This window comes from Theropithecus gelada, chromosome 8 (genome assembly GCF_003255815.1).
Source record: "Theropithecus gelada isolate Dixy chromosome 8, Tgel_1.0, whole genome shotgun sequence".
Taxonomy (NCBI): domain Eukaryota; kingdom Metazoa; phylum Chordata; class Mammalia; order Primates; family Cercopithecidae; genus Theropithecus; species Theropithecus gelada.
In genome coordinates this window covers 38491345-38514423 of record NC_037676.1, presented here as the reverse complement: position 1 = coordinate 38514423, position 23079 = coordinate 38491345, and the positions used below count along the sequence as shown (strand labels likewise).

Here is a 23079-nt window from a genome sequence, read left to right as displayed (position 1 = left end):
TGTATCTAGTAGGTATTCTGTCCCCATCCCCCATTTTGGAGTCCCCAGAGTCTATTTTCTTCATCGTTTTATGTCCAACTGTACCATTTATTTAGTTCCTACTTATAAATGAGAACACGCAACATTTTATTTTTCACTTCTGGGTTATTCCACATAGGATAATGGCCTCCAGTTCCTCCATGTTGCTACAACAGACATGATTTCGTTCTTTTTATGGCTGCATAATATTCCATGGTGTATATATACCACATTTTCTTTATCCAGTAAACTGTTGGTGGACATTTAGATTGGTTCCATGGCTTTGTTATGGTGAATAGTGCTGCAATAAATATACAAGTGCAAGTGTCTTTTTTATATGATCTATATTCCTTTAGGTAGATACCCATTAGGGAGATTGCTGGGTCAAACATCAAAACAAGTAAAAACAGAACTATCATTCAACCCAATGTTAATGTCTTGCTTTAAAAGACAGGCTGACTCTTGTTAATGCTTATTACACAGCTAGTGACTTTACACTGAAGCCAATACTCAGTGACCATTCTGACAATGCTAGGGCCCTTAAGAATTATGCTAAATCTACTATGCCTGTGATGAGAAATGTAACAACAAAGTCTGGATGAAAATATAACTATTTATAACATGGTTTACTAAATATTTGAAGTTGACCATTGAGACCTACTGCTCAGAAAAAAAGATTCCTTTCAAAATATTACTGCTCACTGACAATGTACCTGGTCACCCAAGAGCTCTAATGGAGATGTGCAAGGAAATTAATGCTGTTTTCCTACCTGCAAACACAGCATCCATTCTGCAGCCTAGTCAAGGAGATATTTTGACTTTAAAGTCTTATTACTTAAGAAATACATTTTGTAAGGATATAGCTGCCACAAATAGTGATTCCTCTACTGGACCTGGGCAAAGTCTATTGAAAACAGTATGGAAAGAATTCACCATTCTACATGTCATTTAGACCATTCACGATTCATGGGAAGAGGTTAAGATATCAACACTAACAGGAACTCAGAAAAAGTTAATTACAGCCCTCATGAATGACTTTGAGGGATTCAAGACTTTAGTGGAGAAAATAACTACAGATGTGGTAGAAATGGCAAGAGAACTAGAATTAGGAGTGGAGCCTGAAGATATGACTGAATTTTTGCAATCTCATAATAAAACTTGAATGGATGAGGAGTTACTTCTCATGGATGAGCAAAGAAGTTGGTTTCCTGAGATGGAATCTACTCCTGGTAAAGATGCTGTGAATACTGTTAAAATTACAAAAAAAAAAAAAGTTCAGAATATTACATAAACTTAGTTGATAAAGCAGTGGCAGGATTGGAGAAGATTGAGTCAAATTTTAAAATAAGTTCTACTGTGGGTAAAATGCTATCAAACAGCATTGCATACTACAGAGAAATCTTTCACGAAAGGAAGAGTCAACCAACGCAGCAAATTCATCATTGTCTTATTTTAAGAAATTGCCACGGCCACCCCAACCTTCAACCACCACCTTGATCAGTCAGCAGCCATCAACATCAGGCAAGGGCATCTATCGGGAAATGATTACAACTCACTGAAAATTGAGATGATAGTTATCATTTTTTAGTAATAAAGTATTTTAAATTAAGGTTTATACATTGTTATTTTTAGCCATAGCACTATTGCACACTTAATAAACTATAGTATAGTATAAACAAAACTTTGGTATGCACTGGGATACCAAAATGTTTGTGTGACTTACATTAGTCTAGAACCAAATGTAAGTCAGAACCAAACCTGCAATATCTCCAAGATATGCCTGTAACTTTCAATTTTGAACAATAATAAGCAAGGACATTATAAGTCAAAATAAGCAGGAAAATAACTAGAAGGAATCAGGAGAGAGTTTGTGACTGCTCCTTATGTTCTATTTCTGAATCAAGTGTTAATTTTGGAGGTGTGTCTACTTTGTGAACATTCATTGAGATATATGTGTTATTTATCAATGTAAAATGTTATTTTAGTATAAAAAAGAAAACCTAGAAAAAATTTATTTTGGAAATTAAAGGCAAAATGTCCTCTTCCCAAAATACTTGAGCCAAAAAGGAATGATAGTATTCATTTTAAAATACTGAAAAATGAATAAAAAAGGGTAGAATATGACTCAAGGAGTACTTAAAATGAAAGTGTAAAATTTTTAAACATATGTTACAAAATTTGTAATTAAAAATTATTTATTATTAATAAAAATAATAATAAAAATATATACATACATACACACATGTTGGTGTATATATTTGTATATATTTCTTCATGTGTGTACATAATCATTGACATGTTTGTGTGTGTAAAATATACATGTCAAGGAATATATACATACATCTTGATATACATAATATACACAATCATACATAATTTATACATAATATGTAGTTACATATATTCTTATATTTTCTATTTATATTAATATCTATAAACAACAATCATTTGGAATAGATATTCTGCATAGATGGTTCTTCTCAACCTTACCATGACAACTTAATTCACTACAAAATATATATATATTTGTCTTGTGCAGACATTTATGATTCCATTGCTTGCTTCTGGCTATAGTCTGAGTAAGATATAATGCGCCTAACATAAATTAATCACATAAAGAATAAGAAAGGGGAGAGCAGCCAGTAACATTAAAGAGTTGGCTTAGTACTATCAGCTAGCCTTGGAATTCTTCTGTTGAATATAATCACTTTAAAAGGACATCAGTGTAACACAGGACCACTGTGAGACAATTATGTATCAAGACAAAACCAACACTACTTCATAATCATGTGTGAACACCAACAAAATGTAAGCCCTTCCAAGTCAAAAAAAAAAAGAAGAAAGAAAGATTGAATATGCCCTTATTGGGCTAGTGTGAATGGCTGCTGCTTCTTAACTAATGACAGATTTAGGAATCTTCTGGTCTTCCTGTGCCCTAGATAAGACTTACTAAGATACACAATCATAGTATTATGCCTACTTCCGGACCATATCTAAACCAGATCGAAGGCACACGTCCTAAAACTTCCCCCAAATTCCCAAAACACGCCAATGTCTTATAAGTGCTTTAACAACCTCCTAAAGAGATGTTCCATGGCTCCCCACGGTGCGCATTCTCCCTCACTGCAATGTGTAATAATTCTTATTTGTTCAATTGCTGGTGTGTTCACAATGGTCTTTGACAAGAAGGCATTGATAGCAGGAAACAAACACATCCTAACTAAGGTCAGCTCTCCCCAACTGGAGAGTTGTTTCCCTGTGTTGAACCAACAATGGGTACTACAGCTTCCATATGTATACTTAGATAAAACAGAAGGTTTGAAACTTTCTTCATAGTTCCTGTAATATCCTAAAATTTAAGCCATTGTTTTATGGAATAGAAGAATATATTTTCAAAAGATCTATATGACAAAGAATTAATATCCAAAATGTCAAAAGGAACTTCTATAACTCAACAGCCAAAAACAAAACAAAACAAATAACCTGATTAAACAATGGGCAAAGGACCTGAATAAACTTCTGTCCAAAGAAAACATACAAATGACCATCAGGTATAAGGAACAGTACTCAATATCATTAATCATCAGAAAAATGCAGGATCAAAACCACAATGAGATATCACCTCACAGCTATTATAATGGGTTTTATTTAAAAAAACAAACCCACACCCACAAACAAAAGCAAAAGATAACAAGCACTGGCAAAGATGTAGAGAAGTTGGAATTCTTGTACACTATTGGTGGGAATGGAGAATGGTGCAGCCATTATGAAAACCAGTATGGAGGTTCCACAAAAAATTAAAAATAGAACTACCATATGATCCAGCAATACAACATCTGGCTACATATCCAAAAAAAAATTAAAGCCATGACCTTGAAGAGATATCAGCAGCCCCATGTTAATTCCAACATTATTCACAATATTCATGGTTTGGAAGCAACCCAAAAGTTCAATGACATTAACTCATAAAGGAAATGTAGCATATAAACATATTGGAACACTATTTAGCTTTAAAAAAGAAGGAAATCCTATTTGAGACATGAATGAACCCACAGGGCATTATGCTATGTTAAATAAGACGGTCACAGAATGACAAACACTATATGATTCCACTTACTTATATGAGGAATCTAAAATAGCTAAAATAGGTGGGTGTGGTGGCTAACACCTGTAATGCCGGCACTTGGGGAGGCTGAGTCTGGCAGAACACTTGAGTTCAGGAGTTCAAGACCAGTTTGGCCAACATGGTGAAACCCCATCTCTACTAAAAAAAATACAAAAGTATCCAGGTGTGGTGGCATGCACCTGTAATCCCAGCTACTCAGAAGGCTGAAGCACAAGAACTGCTTGAGCCTGGGAGGTGGAGGTTGCAGTGAGCCAAGATCACACCATTGCACTCCAGCCTGGGCAACAGAGAGAAACTCCACCTCAAATAAATAAATAAAATAGTCAAAATTATAAAACCAGAGAATAGAATAGTGGTTGCCACAGGTCTGGGGAAAGAGAGAAATGGGGAATTGTTACTCAATGAATACAAAGTTCCAGTAATGAAAGATGAATACGTTCTAGAGATATGCTGTATAACATAGTACCCATAGTTAACGATACATCATTGTGCACTTCAAAATATGTTAAGAGGATCATTCTCATCTTCAGCATTCTTAGCACAAAATACAAAATTAAAGTATGCAAGGACATTTTTGGAAGTGATGGATATGTTTAGTACATCGATTGTGGTCATGATATCATGGATGTATGCATATATTCAAACTCATCAAAATGTTTACACTAGATAGGTGCAATTTTTATATCAATTATAACTCAATAAAGTTTTTAAAACATGAAGAGAATACCATATACAATAAAATATAACTTCAAGAATTCCATATAAATAATACCAAAAGTGTAGACAAGGACTGAATACTGCATGTCTCTCATAGTAAAACTATTTCATCAAGTCCTGCGTAGTTGCTATATGCTTCTTGACAAGTAGTAAGAAATTTGAAGTTTACAGTGATTATACAATGACAACGTGCAACAGTAGTAAATCAGGGGAAAAAAACCCAGAAAGATAGATAGACAGATAGATAGATAGACAGATAGATAGATAGTTGGGGTTTTTTGTTTGTTTTTTGTTTTTAAGAGATGAAGTCTCGCTCTGTTATCCAGGCTGGAGTACAGTGACACAATCATAGCTGACTGCAGCCTCCAAACCCTGGGCTCAAGAGATACTCCTGCCTCAGCCTCCAGAACACCTCGGACTACTGGCGCACACTACCACACCCAGTTAGGTTATTTTTTTTAGAGACAGGGTCTCACCAACTTGCCCAAGCTGGCCTCAAACTCCCGGGCTCAAGAGATCCTCCCACCTTGGGATCTCAAAGGGTTGGGATGGGATTACAGTCATGAGCCATTGTGTTGGCAGAAAATAACTTTTGCAAATAACTTTTCAACAGAAAGCAGCTTACTGTAGTGGAATTGGAGTTACAAATTAAAGATTAGACTCTACATGCTGACACAGATTTGATGCCATTAATATTTTTTAATCCTGTCTTTTAAAATGAATATATATAATAAATAATTCCACTTTAGGAGGATAATGTGATAAATAAGATTTATAAATGAAAATCCTTTCCAACTTCTCTAAAGGAAAGTATTCATTTTACTGTGATTCCTAAACACAATTTGACATATATTTTATTTATTATAATTGTTCACTAGTAGAAGCCATGGTAAGTCCCAATATTGTGTGCCAAAATAGAATTAATGGATTAATCTTTCCCTTACTCATAATTTTAAAATCACTCTTTCAACCTGAAACATTTTCAGAGTTGACATATATTGTGCACCTTTTGACTGCATAGAAATATAAACCCCTATATTGTAACTTCCAGTTTGTAAAATAGAACATTTTAACTATGTCGATTTCAGGCATTTTAATGAAGCAAATATACAAGACTGAAGGCCTTCAGTTTAATAACTTTTTAATCTAGCAGGTTAGTAATTTTCCAACTTCTTTTTCCAGTTAATTTTTACTTATTGTAATATTTTTCATCATAACAGGGCAAATGTGACATTCTTATTTTTTCTTCGCTTTTTACAAAGTCTTTGTAGGTTACATGCTATTAAGACTGATGCCTGTGGATCAAATTTTCCATGTCTAAATTTTGCTTATGACCAATTTCTACATCATTTAGTGGACAATAAAAAATTTGTTAATTTGTTGGCTAAACCATGGTCATGCATATTTTATATTGGTTTCTTTTTCCTACCAGTTTGATTGCTGAACATTTCTTGGAAATTGTGAACAAGTAGTGTGTTAGGAAGAGATGAAGAGAAAAGACAGGGAAATAAGCAGCAGAAATGGGGGAGAAGAGGATCAAAACATGGCAGGAGACAAAATAGCACAGGCAAAATATTATGATTTGGCAATGAATACAATTGCGTATGATCTGACTTAATATAAGGGTAAATAAAAATTGCCATAAAACTTTAAATATAGAATAAATATTCCTCATCATTTACCTTCCTCTCTGAAACTTCACTGTCATTTGACAAAATCTTCCGTGGAACTGTGACATGCAGAAATATTCCTTCAGAACCTGCAGTAAGGAAATGTGCTTGTTTTCGTCTTTGTTTTGCATCCACAATCGTCTCAGTCAAGCATGGGTTCTTATCCCTGACTGCATGGTGGCGCCTAAAATTTTAAGTAAACGTTTTTACATGTGCTCACACTCTTTCTAGTCCACAAATTTCACTACATAATTAACAGCACATTGAAAATGGCTAAGGCACAAAAAAAGAAAAAAAAAAGTAGACATTGCTGTTCTACAGGCCCCTCTGGTTCCCTTTTAGAATCGCTGCGAGGCTTGCTTCCTCAGGACTCTGAGGCATTCGCTGAAGGCAGTTAGTAGTCCACCACCTCCATCCTTCACAGAGTGGGAAGATCCCGGAAGGTGCGCTGCGTGCGGGCCACTGAGACCATGGGCGCTGATGCGGAGCGCTAACAGCTCCTCTGCTAAGGACCTTGCTTCCCCTGGCCTGGCGTAGAAAAGTGTCCCTGACACACCGGAAGCACCTGCTTGAGATCCCAAAGGGGAGCGGGGGAGGGTCCCAGAATAACAAGAAACTGCTCCCAGGAAGAGCCCAGGCCCGCTCTAAAGCCGAAGAAGAAAGGGGAGGCTCCCGGGGACTTACCTACGTGGGCTTGCAGCCTTCCAAGCTCAGTGAGAAGGGCAAGGAGAAAGAACATGGCTCAACCAGAGCGCAGGAGGCACAGCCAAGAACAGAGACCGTTGAGCAGCGCTGAGCTCGCGGGCAGGCTCTTGGCCACCGGGCGCCTGGGCCAGGGAGGACCCTGTGCTGCCCCAGGACCCTGGGGGTGAAGCGTGAGAAGCTCTGGGGGCTGGGCCACTTCCGCAGGCCAGGGAGAGGAAATGCCAGATGGAGGCATAGGTTGCGCAAAATTTGTTGCAGAGAAGTTTAAGTTGTTTAAAGCCCTCAGTAGTTACACTGGGGTAAATAAGCCAGATTTTCCTTTTTAGTGAGGTTCTTGGTAATTTTGTTTCTCCATATCACGGTTTTATGGCAGGTTTTATTTACTAAGGTGGAAGAGAAAGAGGAAAAGAGAAATAACAGCTATTATTATTAGCTATTATTACTAGCAATTTTCTACATGCTACTGCAGACTTAAATATCTTTGCAAATACCGAAAAATCAAGAAAATTGAACTTTTTTAATGCTGGTACAATTTCACCATTATTCATAATACCAAGACATGGAATCAACCTAAGTGTCGATGAGGAATGAGTGAATAAAGAAAATGTGGTACTATACACAATGGAATAGTACACAGCCTTAACAAAGGAAATTCATTTACAACAACAGGGATGGAACCAGATAACGTTATGCTAAGGGAAATATGCCAGGCACAGAAAGATAAATACTGTATGATCTCATTTGTATGTGAAATCTAATAAAGTCTATCTTATAGAAAGGTGATTACCAGAGGCTAGGGAAGGTGCGATGAGGGATGGGGAAAGGGAAAATGTTGATCTAAAGGTACAAAGTATGAGTCAGACTGAAAGAATAAGTTTTAATGATCTCTTGCACTACATGGTGACCACAGTTAATATAATAAGCATATTTCAAAATTGCTAAAATTTATTTTCAATGTTCTCGCCACAAAGAAATGACAAATTGATGAGGTGATGGATATGGTAACTAGCTTGATTGAAGCATTCTATAATGTATACATAGATCAAAACATCACACTGTACCCTATAAATACACAAAATTATTTGAAATATATTTGCAAAAAAGAAAATGGAGTTTATCCTACTAAGACCATCAAAAAGCACTTTTCTTCAACTGTGTATTTTTCTCATAAAACTATATTATAATCAGTGGAGGAAAGAGAAAGGAAAGCTTTAATATTTAGTGTTATTTTTACAAATAAAGAGAATTCAAGAAAATGGAACTTTATCTTGAAAAGACAATCAGAAAGCCCTTTACTTCAACTGTGTACCTCGCTTACTACACAAGATTATAATATAGTGTTCTAAGGGAAAAGAAAACTTCTGCAATGCAATCTGACTGTTTTGTTAACAGTGACTCTAAGCTCTGAGTAAGAAACTCTGGAGACAGGAAGGGCAGCAAGGCAAGGGGAGAGAGAAAAATTGAGACCAATGTGGAAGACTATGCAACTGCCTCCCTTAGCTTTTGGACAAATATCTTTTAAAAAAATGGCACATGTCCAAAACCTAACTCATCTACCACATTCAAGCCTTTTACTCCAGTACCCCCTATTTCAGGGATGAATTGTGTCCAAATATGTGTGCAAAAATTGTGTGCAAAATTGTGTGCAAAAATAAAACTGATCAGGGCCGGACGTGGTGGCTCATGCCTGTAATCCCAGCACTTTGGGAGGCCAAGATGGGTGGATCACCTGAGGTCAGGAGTTCGAGACCAGCCTGGCCAACATGGTGAAACTCTGTCTCTACTAAAAATACAAAATTACCCTGGTGTGGTGGTGGGCACTTATAATCCCAGCTACTTGGAAGGCTGAGGCAGGAGAATTGCTTGAACCCCAGAGGTAGAGGTTGCAGTGAGCCAAGACCGTGCCATTGTGCTCCAGCCTGGGCAACAAGAGCAAAACTCCATCTCAAAAAATAAAAAACAAAATAAATAAAACACATGAGGACTAAAACTTGGATCTGCCAGGTACTGGTACACCTGAACAGATAGCTCAAAAATTATTATTGACAAGAAGCAGGCCAGTGAACACAATGACCCAAAATAAGTTAGTGGAAATGAAGATGAGAGAAGTCTGCTAGAATTATCCCAGGTTGTATTTTCTGGTAAAATTATCCCAGGTTATATTTTTAAACAGCTTTATTGAGATGTAATTCACATGCCATGCAGTTTACCCATTTAAAGCATACAATTAAGTGATTTTTGGTATGTTCCCAGATATGTGTGACCATCACTATAGTCAATTTGAAATTAGTTTCATCGCATCGTGAAAAAACTCTGTGCCCATTAGCCATACAGTACCCTTCCACCCCCAACACAAGTTCTTTGTCCCACCCCTCCACTCCCTAAATAACCACTAAACTAATTTCTGTCTCAAGAGATGTCTCTATTCTCGACATTTCATACAAATGAATATGTTATAGGAGGCAGAAAGAAATTATTTAGGTACACAAGGTAAAGTGAGTCCCTGGCAGAAATCTTTCCTTTTCACAAAAAGCAGCTCAAAAATAGCCCCCTTTCTCACCTCAGGCAGTTCAAAGAAGTCACTTCTCTTCTAACAACAAGCAGATGAAAGTTCAGGCTGTAAATCACAGATCAGCAGCTTGGGCTCAGAAAGAAGGGGAAAGTCTCCTGGGTAATCACCAAACTTCACACTTACACAATGGGCCCCAGTAAAACAGCAGACTTTAATAAGCACATTCCTTTGCCTTTAGGCACACTAAGATAGGGAAGCTAAAAGCAGACTTGGTGGGGGCAGGGAATGCCTGCAGCTGCAAGATGATGTCTGGGAACAGACACAGAAACTCTCCCTCCAAGATAAGCATAACAAAGTGACGCAGACTGAGATTCTGCCTATGTGGGCAGGGAATGGAATGAGAACTGACAAAAAACTCTGCGCCACACAGATAGCACACCTGGTCTCAATCAAATCGTCTGGCCCTAGGAGGACAAGACATCCCTTCCTCACGAGCCCCCTCCTCACTAGCCCATTTATAAAAACCCTGACAACTTGGCAACCCGCTTGGGACCCCTCTCTGTCCTTCCCTTTTGTCTATTAAACTCCTGCTCCAAACGCTCTGTGTGTGTGTGTGTGTGTGTCTGTGTGTCTGTGTGTGTGTCCATGACCTCAATCTCCTTGGCCATGAGACAAAGAATCTTTGTACTTGCCCCAGACAACGAGGCTGCTTCAAATACACATGTAAATATTTGATGCTTGTGACTGGCTTTATTCATTTAGCATAATGGTTTCAAGGAACAATCATGTTGTACCAGTGTCAGTGCTTCATTCCTTTTTAGGGCTGAATAATATTCCATTGTTTGGATGTACCACATTTTGTTTATCCATTTTTCAGTTGATGGATGTTTGGAATAGGAAACTCTGGACCTCTGTGGTGAGGTTCCTCCACTTCTGTCCGAGGAGCATCTTGGTTTGTGATGAAGACTCTGTAGGTCCTAATTGGACTCCAGGTGGGCTAATGGATCCCTAACCCATGTGCAATGCTCTGCGATGTGTAGAAGTGCCCCCATCTCTGCAAGAGGCAGAGGGGAGGGGAGACCGAGGCAAGAAAATCTTACCCAGAAATGCCCAACTTCAGGGAAGATAGAGCAGCAAGTTTGGATTTTCCCAAAGGACAGAGAAATCTTCTAGATCAGTTTATACAGGGCCAAGGAAGCATATGTACCTGATGGTACGATTGAGGACAGAGAGAAACCCTCTCATATTGTTTTATATTGTTTTATACTCAGTACTTGTTTTAAGAAAAAACAATGAAGTAAAACCAAAGACAGGCAGCCCGGCGCCAGCCCCGGAACCAGGCCTGGGTCTGCCTGGCCTAAACCCAGTAGTTAAAAATGAACTCATGACTTAGAAACAGATGTTCCTGACATTGTATAGAAGAACATTGTGAAACTCCCTGCCTTGTTCTGTTTCTCTCTGACTACCAGTGCATGAAATCCCTGTCGCGTATCCCTAGATTGCTTAATCGATCACAACCCTTTCATATGAAATTTTTAGTGTTGTGAGCCCTTAAAAGGGACAGAAACTGTGCACTCGGGGAGCTCGGATTTTCAGGCAGTAGCTTGTCCATGCTCCCAGCTGAATAAAGCCCTTCCTTCTACAACTGGGTATCTGAGAGGTTTTGTCTGCAGCTCGTCCTGCTACACTATGACCTCAAACTCAGCTTGAGCAATTTCCTGAGAAGAGATACTAGTGACTATCTGGGGGCTGTGAGAGTGAATACCTAGTAATTCTGACACTCAGAATCCTAATGCCTGGAACAGACAGGGCAGGGGAATCATGAACTATCAGTGAGATGTGGCTGTTGGTGTCCTCTCTTGAGATGGCAGCAGTCAGCATGACCGTGGGCATCTGAAGAATCTGAAAGTTTTCAGTTTAGGATGTAACAAGTGTCAGGCCTCTGAGTCCAAGCCTGCACGTATACATCGAGATGGCCTGAGGCACCTGAAGTACCACAAAATAAGTGAAAATGGTCAGTTCCTGCCTTAACTGATGACATTCCACCACTGTGATTTGTTCCTGCCCCATCCTAACTGATCAATTGACCTTGTGAAATTCTTTCCTTGGACAATGAATATCAGAAGCTCCCCACCCAGCACCTTGTAACCCCCGCCCCTGCCTACGTGAGAAAAACCCCCTTTGACTGTAATTTTCCACTACCTACCCAAATCCTATAAAAACTGCCCCACCCATATCTCCCTTTGCTGACCCCTTTTTCACACTCAGCCTGCCTGCACCTACATGATTAAAAAAGCTTTCTTGCTCATACAAAGCCTGGTTAGTAGCCTCTTCACATGGATGCTCATGACAACTGGGTGAAAAAGAGGCAAAGTGTTTTTTTCCTAAAGATTCATGGCAGGTAGAATAATAGATACACACTTGCATACTTTCTGTCATAGAATTTATTTTGTTTGTGCAATTGAAAGCTTTAAGCCATAATGAAAGGAGAAAAAAGGCGATTTTTGTTTTCATTGTTGAATCAAACTAGTTAATGGTAAATTTCTTGGTAATATCCTTTCTCTGTCTTATGGCTTTTGATGTTGCCATGTAGTTACTGTTGTAAAAGAAATACAGAAAAATAGCAATGTTAAATTTTCATTGTTAATAAAAGTTGTCTACTTTTATAATGCAACTACAGGTATAGCAATTAATTAGTCAAATAAGACACTGTTTGTTATACTGTTGTATTAATAATTTGTGCCTGATACTCAAGACATTCATAAAGCAAAGTTCCTTATTCATGAATAATGTGTGACAGTCACATTAAAAGTAAATGTTGTAAATTCGTAGTCACGTACATTTCATTAACATGGTCTCTAAATTTACATCGATAATGGAAATCACCAACAAGAAAACAGAAAGGGAAAGAGCAATGTAAACCTGTGAAAAAACAGAAAAAAAGTTCCTATTCATTTCTCTATTATATTATGTATCTGCAGAGGGAGAGAATTTTCAAAAACGCTCAGTGCATTTCCAACAGGTTTCCACATATACACATTCAAAACCATACTCATCATTCACTCCCCTCCACTTCCTCACCCCAACCTAAGACAGTTCTTTCCCTACTATCCAGTATGTCCTTGGTAAAAGGTTTCACTACCCATTCTGCCAGAAAAGTAGAGGTCTTTGTAGTTCTCTCTTTAATTCTAATTCAAATACATCCATTCAGTAACCAATTCACCAGATTCTGCCTCTGTCATATTCCTGAAAATAGTTTTGTGCTTTTCCTCCTCTCTAATCCTGCCCTTGTCACATCTTTCCTGTGCATTCAGTAATCTCTTAGCTGCTTCCCCAGTCTGCAGTTCTGACAGAATCCATTCTCCCTACTTTATCCCAATGAAATAGGTAAAATGCAAAACATGTCATGCCAGATCTCTCTCTTACAACCTCAAAAATACTTTATGCTCTTGCTCATATAGAAAAACATTTAAAGTCCTTATTGTAGCATACCAGTTACTTGTCTTGGCTCATGTTATCTATTTTTTTTTAATATCTCAGTATTCATAGATTTGCAAATGACTTTTAAGAAGCACAAAGAGCCCAAATTCTAGAAAACGGCCTAGTTTTACATTTTAGCCTTGCTGTTTTCCTGCTTTGCATCAATAGTCATATTATTTAAGCACTTTTTCTTACATTCTGCATCCAAACTGTCAATGCATTCTGTCGTGTCACCTTCAAAATGTATCCATCAGGTTATCCTTACCACTCCTGACTTGAAGTACTATCTTTTCTCTCACGTATTATTGCAGTATTTTCTTTACTTCTACTCTTGCGATCATACAGACAGTTTTCAACAAGTCAGCCTTTTAAAGAGTAAGGCCATGTGCCGGGAATCTAAACTATTCAGTAATTCTTTCCTTTCACTCAAAGTAAAACAGAGATGGACTCCAAAAGCTCCAAGACCCTTCATGGTGTTGCTTCTCTGACCTAACCACAACGACAGCCCTCTGACTAACTCTGCTCCAGGTGGACTCACGTCTTTGGTATTCTTCAAACATTCCCAACTTATTTTGTATCATATCATTCATGTGCTTGGAAATATATTGCCTAGATATATGCATGAGTAATTCTGCCAATTCCATGCCTCTGTAGGATAGAGTTGATTTACAGTTAAAATCGAAAAGCTCAATCTTTATCTCCAGGAAAGCCTGGGTGTCTGGTTTTGACTTTTTGTTGAGAAAAAGGCATTGGGATTGTTAATGGGCTGTTTAAAATCTACAATAAGGAACCTTGGAGCCCCTTGTTTTTCTGATCCCCCAATGCTTGCCTGCACGCTCTCTTGCTACACTGTACCCTTTGCATTTAAATAGAAGCTTTTTGTGAGTTCATCCTTTGAACTTAGGTAACTCCTTTCAATGATCAAAACTGAGTAACTATTTCACCTCCTTCAGATTACTTGCTTACAAATCACTTGTGCTATATGACCTATTGAGAAAAAAATATGTAAAATTGTTATCCAATTCCTTCCACAACAGCAACTCTCCCACTCATCCTTGCTGATATAATCTTTTGTATATGATTAATCATGTTTCGATTTACTATATCATCACCTTGTATGTCTATTATTTATGGGCTGATAGCCTAACCCTCTATCTCATATTATTGAGGCAAGACTTCAATGCAACCAGAAGCTACTGTTGGCAGAAGGAAGCTGTGAAAAGAGAGAAAAAGGAAAGCAAGATGTTGCATTTACGACTTATGAGTTGGAAGGAATCAGGGAAATGGTAAGCTCTAGGAGAAAATGACTATGGTTGGCCAATGGTGGCGGTAGGGAGTTCAGGTAAAGACACGCAACAGGACGGTGAGATTCTGATTGAAGGACATGAGAAGAAGGCAGTAGCCAAGTGCCAGAATCCTCAGGTAAGATATAAGCTTCTAATAAAGTTTTTAATGAGGATGTAGAGATTGGTCTAGGCATGAATAAAACTTTTACATTGAGGTTACAAGTTATAAAGGTTTTATTTGGTGGCAGATAAGGAAATAGAGACCCATGGACATAATTATTACTCAAACTCTGATACAAAGGAATGGGAGATAACCAACTGGATGAAATCTTGATCTTGCTCTATATTGAATTTTTGAATTTTTCAATTTACTGCCAGTAATAGACCTAACATCAAACTTTATTATTTTTCTACCCATATGAATTTGAACAGTACACATGTATGCCTATTTCAAGCCATGTCATGGTAAATAATTAATTGTCTTTCTGCCTTGGAGGGAGAGTGTATTTAGCATTTTGCTTAGCATCAACTAGGTCCTCAATCCATGTGTATTCTATTCCTTATCCCTAACCACATATCAGGCTATGTTTTAAGATTGTAAGTTTCTACTCTAGAGTTTGATTGCTTTAAGTTAAACCCCAACGGCAAAACTTACTAAAACTCTATACATATGAGGAATTACTTAAATTATTTACATCCGTATTCTTATTTCTAAAATAAGGATAATACTACCCATATAGTGTTATTAAGGAAAAACTGTAAATATAGGGAAACAATCTGTGTAAATCAACTAGATTTACCAATTTCTAAATAAATTAGAATCTTAAATGAAGGAGCAGGAAATATGATTATTCATGAATACTTTAAGAATGCATGTAAAATAATTTGGAAGTCATTTCTTATTACAAAAATATTTTTAATAAATATCTGGCTGATATCAGTTACATTAAAATATTTCCAAATTAGCATAAAGCAGTAATAACATAAAATACTTTGGTCTTTTCTTAGCATATGATATTAAAATGTAGAAGCTGTGATGATAAAATATGGGAATAACAGCTTTCTCAAACTAAGGTACTGTTAAAAATTTTTAAATATGTATGTATTACGAATTATATCACTTACCTCTATGACTGGTTGCTGTCATTACTGCTGTTACTGTTGCTGCTACTACTGCTGACTTCTGATGTAGAACTGTATAAAAGAGATTAACATTGGTTTTAGGGTTAATAGCCATTGTAATCTCGAGCAAAATCAAGAAGAGTAAAAAAGCTACATTTGTGATAGCTAATTAATAGGTACCGATACCACACTTTGCTTTCCATATACCTCTCAGAGAGCATACATTTTTGTGTTTGGCCTTTATCTAATGTTGGTCTAACATTTTTTACCTTCCACTTACACTTTTTGCTCAGTGCCAAAATCCCTTCATTTTATTCCATTTAAGACCAGTGACGGCAATTAAAATGAGGAAAGGTAGAAAAATGTAGGAACTGATGAAAAGGCCATTTTTCTGAGGAAGAGCATGTCGTTTCACAAACAAGGGTGTACTTTTTCCTGAAAACATGAGAGGGACTTTTACAAACGTGATATTTAAAGCGTACTGCTGATTTGAATTTTAAAATTTGAAATTCAAATACAGTTATAGAATAAATACATAAATTTGAATTTAAAAGTGTTTTCAAATCTTCTGTGAACTGTGCCCCAAAGTGCATTATATGTTTATGTCAACTCAGTACACTTACACATATCTCTGACAATATACAGCCATTGGCAATATGCAATATTATTGACAAATTTAGTCTTAAACTTTTAGCTATATTTAATCTTTATTTACATGATATATTCTAATCTATCATATTCTAACATATTGCCGTCTATGAATGCCTACATATAACACATTAACTTAATATTATCTAATAAAGTGTTCTTCAGATTAAAAATGGAGCAAAAAAACTGTTTCAAAGTAATTTTATAAACAAATATTGAGGGTGAATCATAAAAATTAATAAATGATAGTACTTAAATTGAAATAATAAATAAAGATATGTGTTCATATGTTCATGAATTAGAATTAATATTGCTTAAATGTCCATACTACCCAAAGTAATCTACAGATTCAATGAAATTTTTATAAAAATATCAATGCTATATTTCATATAAATAAAACTTTATAAAATTCATATGAAACCATAATATAAACATACATGGAAAAAGTAGAATGGTGGTTACCAGAGGCTAGGGGCATAGCAAAAATGAGGTGTTGGTCAAAGGATGCAAAGTTTTAGTTAGATAGGAGGATTAAATGATAAGTATTCGATAGGATTGACATGCTAATTAACTTGATTCAATCATTCCACATTGTATATATATATCATAACATATCATAATATGTCATGACACATCATAACATGTCATGACACATCATAACATCACTTCTTACCTCATAAGTATATACAATTATAAGTTGTCAGTTAAAATTACAAACATTTCAAAGTAAATTTTAAAGCAGGGCTATATAAGCAGTTTCAAAAATAATTTTATGAAAAATTATTGACATGCTTGGGAACTAATTTTAAAGTGAGTTAATGGCAAAATTTTTATGGAAAATTTCCACATTATTTGTATAATGTAACATTATTCTACTTTTGACTGTATTAATTAGAAAAATAGATATTTCTCTAATTAATATAAAAATGAGTATCAAGAGAATTAGAGAGGAATATAAAATCTATGCAAAAATATCTATACAATTAAATGAAAGAAATAAACCAGACAAGTAAAATATCAATGTAATGAATTAAGCAATCAGTATTGCCACCAAAATATTATGATATTAAATGTAAGTAGATTTAGTGACCATCAAAAAAGACAAGGAAACAGTAACTTTAAAACACATGTACATGCATGCACACACACACAAAGGCAGACAATATAATGATATCTTGATTTAAAGTGATTTGTCTAAAGAAAAGTGATTCAAAATGTTTTATATAAGAAATGAATTGCAATGCAAAACTGTTGAAATTAAGCAAATATGCAGCAACCTTAAAGTATGGTAGAGCTCAACGCTTTTAAGGTTCTTCACTATCTCATGTATGAGAAAAGGTTATTTCCGTGCTATTTTGGCTATTGGAAATAATGCTGCTATGAAAATGGATGCGAAAATACCTGTCTGTGTCTCTGCTTTCAATACTTTTGGGTTTACATGTATATGCAAATTGCTGGTTACTATGGTAATTCTGTGTTTCTTTTTTTGAGGAACCACTAGAGTATTTTCTACAAAGCCTGGATCACTTTACATACCATCAGTTATGTGCAAGACTTTCCATTTTTCCACACTCCTGTCAACACAATTTTTAAAAAAATTTTTTATACTAGCCATTTTAGTAGGTTAAAATTGTTATCTCCTTATAGTTTTGACCTACGTTTTTCTAAGAGTTAGTAATGGTAAATATATTTTCATGTACTCATTAGCCATCTATATATCTTCTTCATGTACTCGTTAGTCATCTATATATCTTCTTTCATGTACTCATTAGTCATCTATATATCTTCTTTCATGTACTCGTTAGCCATCTATATATCTTCCTTCATGTACTCATTAGTCATCTATATATCTTCTTTGAAGAAATGTCTGTATTCAAGTCCTTGGCCCATTTTTAACAGGATTTTATTGTTTTGAGCTGTAGGAATTTTTTTACATATTCTGAATATTTATCAGATATATAATTTTCAAATATTTTCTCCCATTTCACACATTTCTTTTTTTACTCTGTTGAATGTGTTCTTTAATGCACAATTCTTAATTATTAAACTCCAATTTATCTATTTTTCTTTTGCTTTCTGTGGTTTTGGTGTCATATACAAAAAATTATTTTCAAATCCAATGTCATGAAGATTTCCCCCTGTATTTTCTTCTGATATTTTTATAGTTTTAAAACTCACATTTAGATCTTCAATCCATTGTGAGTTTGTGTGTGTGTGTGTAGAATACAAGTATGGGTACAACATCATCCTTTTGCATGTGATTATCCAGTTTTCCCAACACAATTTTTTGAAAAGATTGCCCTTTCTCTATTGAATAGTTTTGTCAGTGTTGTTGAAAATTATTACAACATATATGAAAGGATTTATTCCTGGGACCCTTTTTTATTTCTTTGTAAATCTTTCATTTTCTTAATTTGTTTACCAAAGTAATGTATCAGTTTTCAAGAAGGTACAGAAGAGCCTTGAAGACAAATTGTCTTTTTATTTTAGCTATTATTGAACACAAGAGAGAACTCAGATTTTTTTGTACTGCCCATAATGATTTTTAAAAATCAGTACAAGAAGACATTACACAATATGAATCAGACAAATCCAAAGAAACATAAAGCTGGATTTTAATCTGTAATGATAATTATCTTAGTCTGTTTAGGCTGCTATTACAAATTATCATGGACTTGGGGGCCTATAAGCAACAGAATTGTACTTCTCACAGTTCTGGAGCTAGGAAGTCCAAGATAAAGGTGCTGGCGACATTGTGTGGTCAGGGCCTGCTACCTCATTCATAAATAGCCATCTTCTTGCTATAACCTCACTTGTGGAAAGGGTGAAGAATTTCACTGGGATCTCTTTTACAAGTGCACTAATCTCATCTCATTCATACTGAAACACAGTAAAAATGTAGACTATAAAGTTGATTTTCTATGTTTAAATTTCAATGTAGGATTTTATAAAGCTGATATTTGCTACTTTTATTCCTATTTCTCTAAATAATCTGTGATATAATTTTTAAAGTACACAAAATAAGGATTTAATGGATCCCAGGTTAGAGATAACTTCTGAGGGTTATTTTCAGATTAAGTAGACTTCAAGACAAATATGAAGAAATAAATTACAGAGGTAATAAAAGAAGCAGTTCCACACAAAGACATTAAAATCCAATGAATGCAGCAATTAATGAAGATTCAAGATGGAATGAAAAATAGTGAAATAAAAAATACAGAAATAAATCCATAATCATGCTTGGAGCTTTTAAAAACTTCTGTCTTAGTATTTGATAGAAGTAGAAAAGAATTAGTTACATCAATTATTCAGAAAGTACAAACCACTCAACTCAGCTAATATGAAATTGATGGGATGAATGGCTATATATTTATTAAGAAAATAAATACGTGTTCTTAAAAATGCAAAGAGAGCGTATTTAAAATGTTCTCATGACCAAAATGATAAATATGTGAGATGTTGTACATGGTAAATATATGCAATTTTGTCTTTCAATTTAAAAACGATTTTTTAAAAATTCAAAAACTCCCTGAAAAGAAATTTACCAGCACAAAAGAATTACCTGGAAAATGTACTATTAGAAGCAATGATGTCAATTTTAAGTAATATCGAATATAGAATTAAATACTTCCCATGTGATTTTGTGAAGCTAGTATTACCGATACCTAAACAAGATAAAGACAGTACAATGAAGAAATAATGACAGATATAAACCTATATATATACAAATATCCTCAACAAAGTATTAACAAGACAAATTTAGTAATGTACAATAAATAATAGACAATAAAAATAAATAAAAGCAATAATAAATAACAATATTATCCTTATAAAAACACTAATACTAATAAAATAATAGATTATAGGCAAGAAGAATTTATTTTAGATATTCAAGACTAGGTCAGTATCCAAAATTCATGTGGATATCCAAATCCATTATGTCAACAGACAAAAAGGCAAAATCATATGATCCTAGCCATTGAAACTAAATACATTCATAAAACCCAATGCTATGTATATGAAAACTATCTCAGAAACTAGGTATTGAGAGCAACTTCCTCAAACTCATAAGGTTATCTCCAAACAAAACAAAGCAAAATCCCTGCAGCTCGCATCAGACTTGATAGTGTAAGACTGAATTATTCCCCTCCTAAAATCAGTATTAAAGGTAGAATGTTAACTCACTTTAATTCATTTCTAGCCAATATTATAAGAAATAAAAGGTATTTATGCTGAAAAAAAATCTGTTTTTAAAAATAGCATGATAGTCTACACAGAAATCTGAAGGCACTTACAAAAACCTCAGAATTAAAAATGAATATATTATGTTGCAGAATCCAAGATCAACACACCCCAAAATGAATTGCATATCTGTATACTTACAGTGAACAAGTCAAAATTTAAACACCCCCCAAAAAACTCACATAATTTATAATTGCTCTAAAGAAAACAAAGTACTCAATAATGAAACAACAAAACATGTATAGTATCTTGTGAAAATTACAATATTTTGATGAAAGCAATCTAAGAAGACCTATATAAATGGAGTGATATGGTTTGGCTCTGTGTCCTCAACCAAATCTCATCTCTAATTGTAATTCCCATGTGTGGAGGGATGGACCTGGTAGGAGGTGATGGGATCATGGGGGCGGTTTCCCTCATGCTGTTCTCATGGTGGAGCTCTCATGAGATCTGGTTGCTTGATGAGTGTGTGGCTGTTTCCCCTTATCTCAATCTCTCTCTCTCTCTTTCTCTCTCTCTCTCTCTCTCTCCTGCCATCTTGAGAAGAAGGTGCCTGCTTCCCCTTCATATCCACCATGATTATAAGTTTCCTGAGACCTCCCAAGCCATGTGAAACTGTGAGTCAATTAATTCTCTTTTGTTGGTAAATTACCGAGTCTCAGGTAGTATCTTTATAGCAGTGTGATAACAGACTAATACAGGGAGATGCATGTGTCCATAGATTGGAAGATGCAATAATAGAAGAGAGGCAAATTCTTCCAAAAATGATCTATAAGTTTAATACAATTTATATCAAAATCACAGCAAGATATTTTATAAACATAGATGAGCTTATTCTGCTAATTCTAAAATTCATATGAAAAGGAGAAATTCTAAAATAGGCACAATGACTCTGAAGAAAAAGAATTATTTTACAATGTTAAAAATTATGACATAGCTATAATAAGCAGTGTGGTACTGCTGTACTGGTGGAGACAATGACACAAAGATCAAAAGATAAGAAGAGAGGATTAAGAAACACACCAACAGAAATCTGTCCAATGTTTGTGACAAAGATGAGAGAAGAAATTCAATGGATGAGTAATAGCTTTTTCAAAAACTGCTGCTGGAAAACTTGGACATCCATAAATAAAAAAAAATTACTGTTGTCTTAATATCTCCCATCTTTTATAAAAATAACTCAAAATATATAATGAACCTAAATGTAAAATAAATAACTTTATCTTTTAGAAATATCATTGCAAAAAATCTTTAGGACTTAGGACAGGCAGAGAGTTCAATATATTTGACACCAAAAGCATGATCGTAAAATGGAAAAAAAAATGCCCTATCAAAATAAAACTTAAAAAATAACTAATCTGAAAAAATAAATCACAGACTTGAAGAAAATATGTGTGAAGCAACATATTCTCAAAAAACTACTTGTATCTAGAAAATGTAAAATTTCTCAAAATGCAACATTAAAAAAACACAATCCAATTTTAAAAATGGACAAAATATATGAACAGACTTTTCACTGAAGAGAATATACAGATACCAAATAAACACAGTAAACATGTTTAACATCATTACATATTGAGGAAGCACAATTAAAACCACAATAGAGATTAATATACTCCTATTAGAATGTCTTAAAAAATAATGATGCTATCTAATATTAGTGAGAATGCCAAAAAATTGGGTCATTCATATATTATTGGTGGGAATGTCAAATGACACAGCCATTCTAGAAAATGGTTTGGCAGGTCCTTTGAAGTTTAAATAAATAGAAATGTTCTTGGGACCTCAGTTAATAATTAAGGTGAGGAAAGGATTCTTCAAATGTTGACTTTTGGGTGAAAATTAAGAGTACAGAAAAGTTTGGTTGACAGTATGATCTAGAGCTGCACTATCCAATATACTAGCCACTAGCCACAAATGGTTATATAAATTTAAATTAAAGTAAAGTACAGTTGAAATTTCAGTTCCTTGGTTGTACCATCCACAATCAGGCGTTCAATAGCCACATAGGACAGTAGAGATGTAGACCATTTCTTTGAGAGCAGAAAGCTCTATTGGAACATAGATCTAGAGACCAACCTAAAATCTATAACCCATCATCAGTACTTCCTCCTGGTGACGAACTGTCTTGCCTACAAGTTGGAGAATATCCAACATCACACTGACAATTATTCAGAGTATTGCAAACCTAAAACCAAAAGCAAATAAAATAAGAGCATTATACATACACAACATGAACATTTAATGAATTATTTGTGACAGTTAATGTAAATTATAATTTTATATTAAATTATATATATTTAATTATATATAAATTAATATATAATTAATTATATACAATATAAATTTTCATTTATGAGTATTTTATAATTTATATTTATAATATAATTTATTATAACAATATAGTATAATTTATTATAAGTAGTTTTTATTTTCATGTGAAAAAATACTTTTTTAAATAAAAAGTAATATGATAAATATTCATGCAATACCATTCTAAGCTTCATAAAGTTTTCCTCTTGTCTCTTGTAATTTTTTTTTCCTCGCTCTCTT

General features: G+C 34.9%; 1 protein-coding gene and 1 long non-coding RNA gene across 3 annotated transcripts in view; both read right to left on the bottom strand.

The window, feature by feature from the left end:
* Nucleotides 1-7323, bottom strand: part of LOC112630255 (disintegrin and metalloproteinase domain-containing protein 18) — a 149386-nt gene extending 142063 nt beyond the window's left edge. For both annotated transcript variants that reach the window (XM_025394424.1, XM_025394425.1), the window contains exons 1-2: nt 7216-7323; nt 6544-6620 (exon numbers count right to left, since the gene is read on the bottom strand). In XM_025394424.1, coding sequence (XP_025250209.1) covers nt 6544-6620; nt 7216-7270 — 132 coding nt within the window. In that variant the 5' untranslated portion in view covers nt 7271-7323. The remainder of the gene's footprint in view (nt 1-6543; nt 6621-7215) is intronic.
* Nucleotides 7324-12174: 4851 nt separating this feature from the next.
* Nucleotides 12175-22715, bottom strand: LOC112630687. Its single transcript, XR_003120917.1, has 4 exons — nt 22606-22715; nt 15906-16071; nt 15640-15697; nt 12175-12344 (listed from the first exon to the last, which is right to left on the bottom strand). It is a non-coding gene; the product is annotated as an uncharacterized LOC112630687 (long non-coding RNA).
* Between the last annotated feature and the right edge of the window lie 364 nt (nt 22716-23079).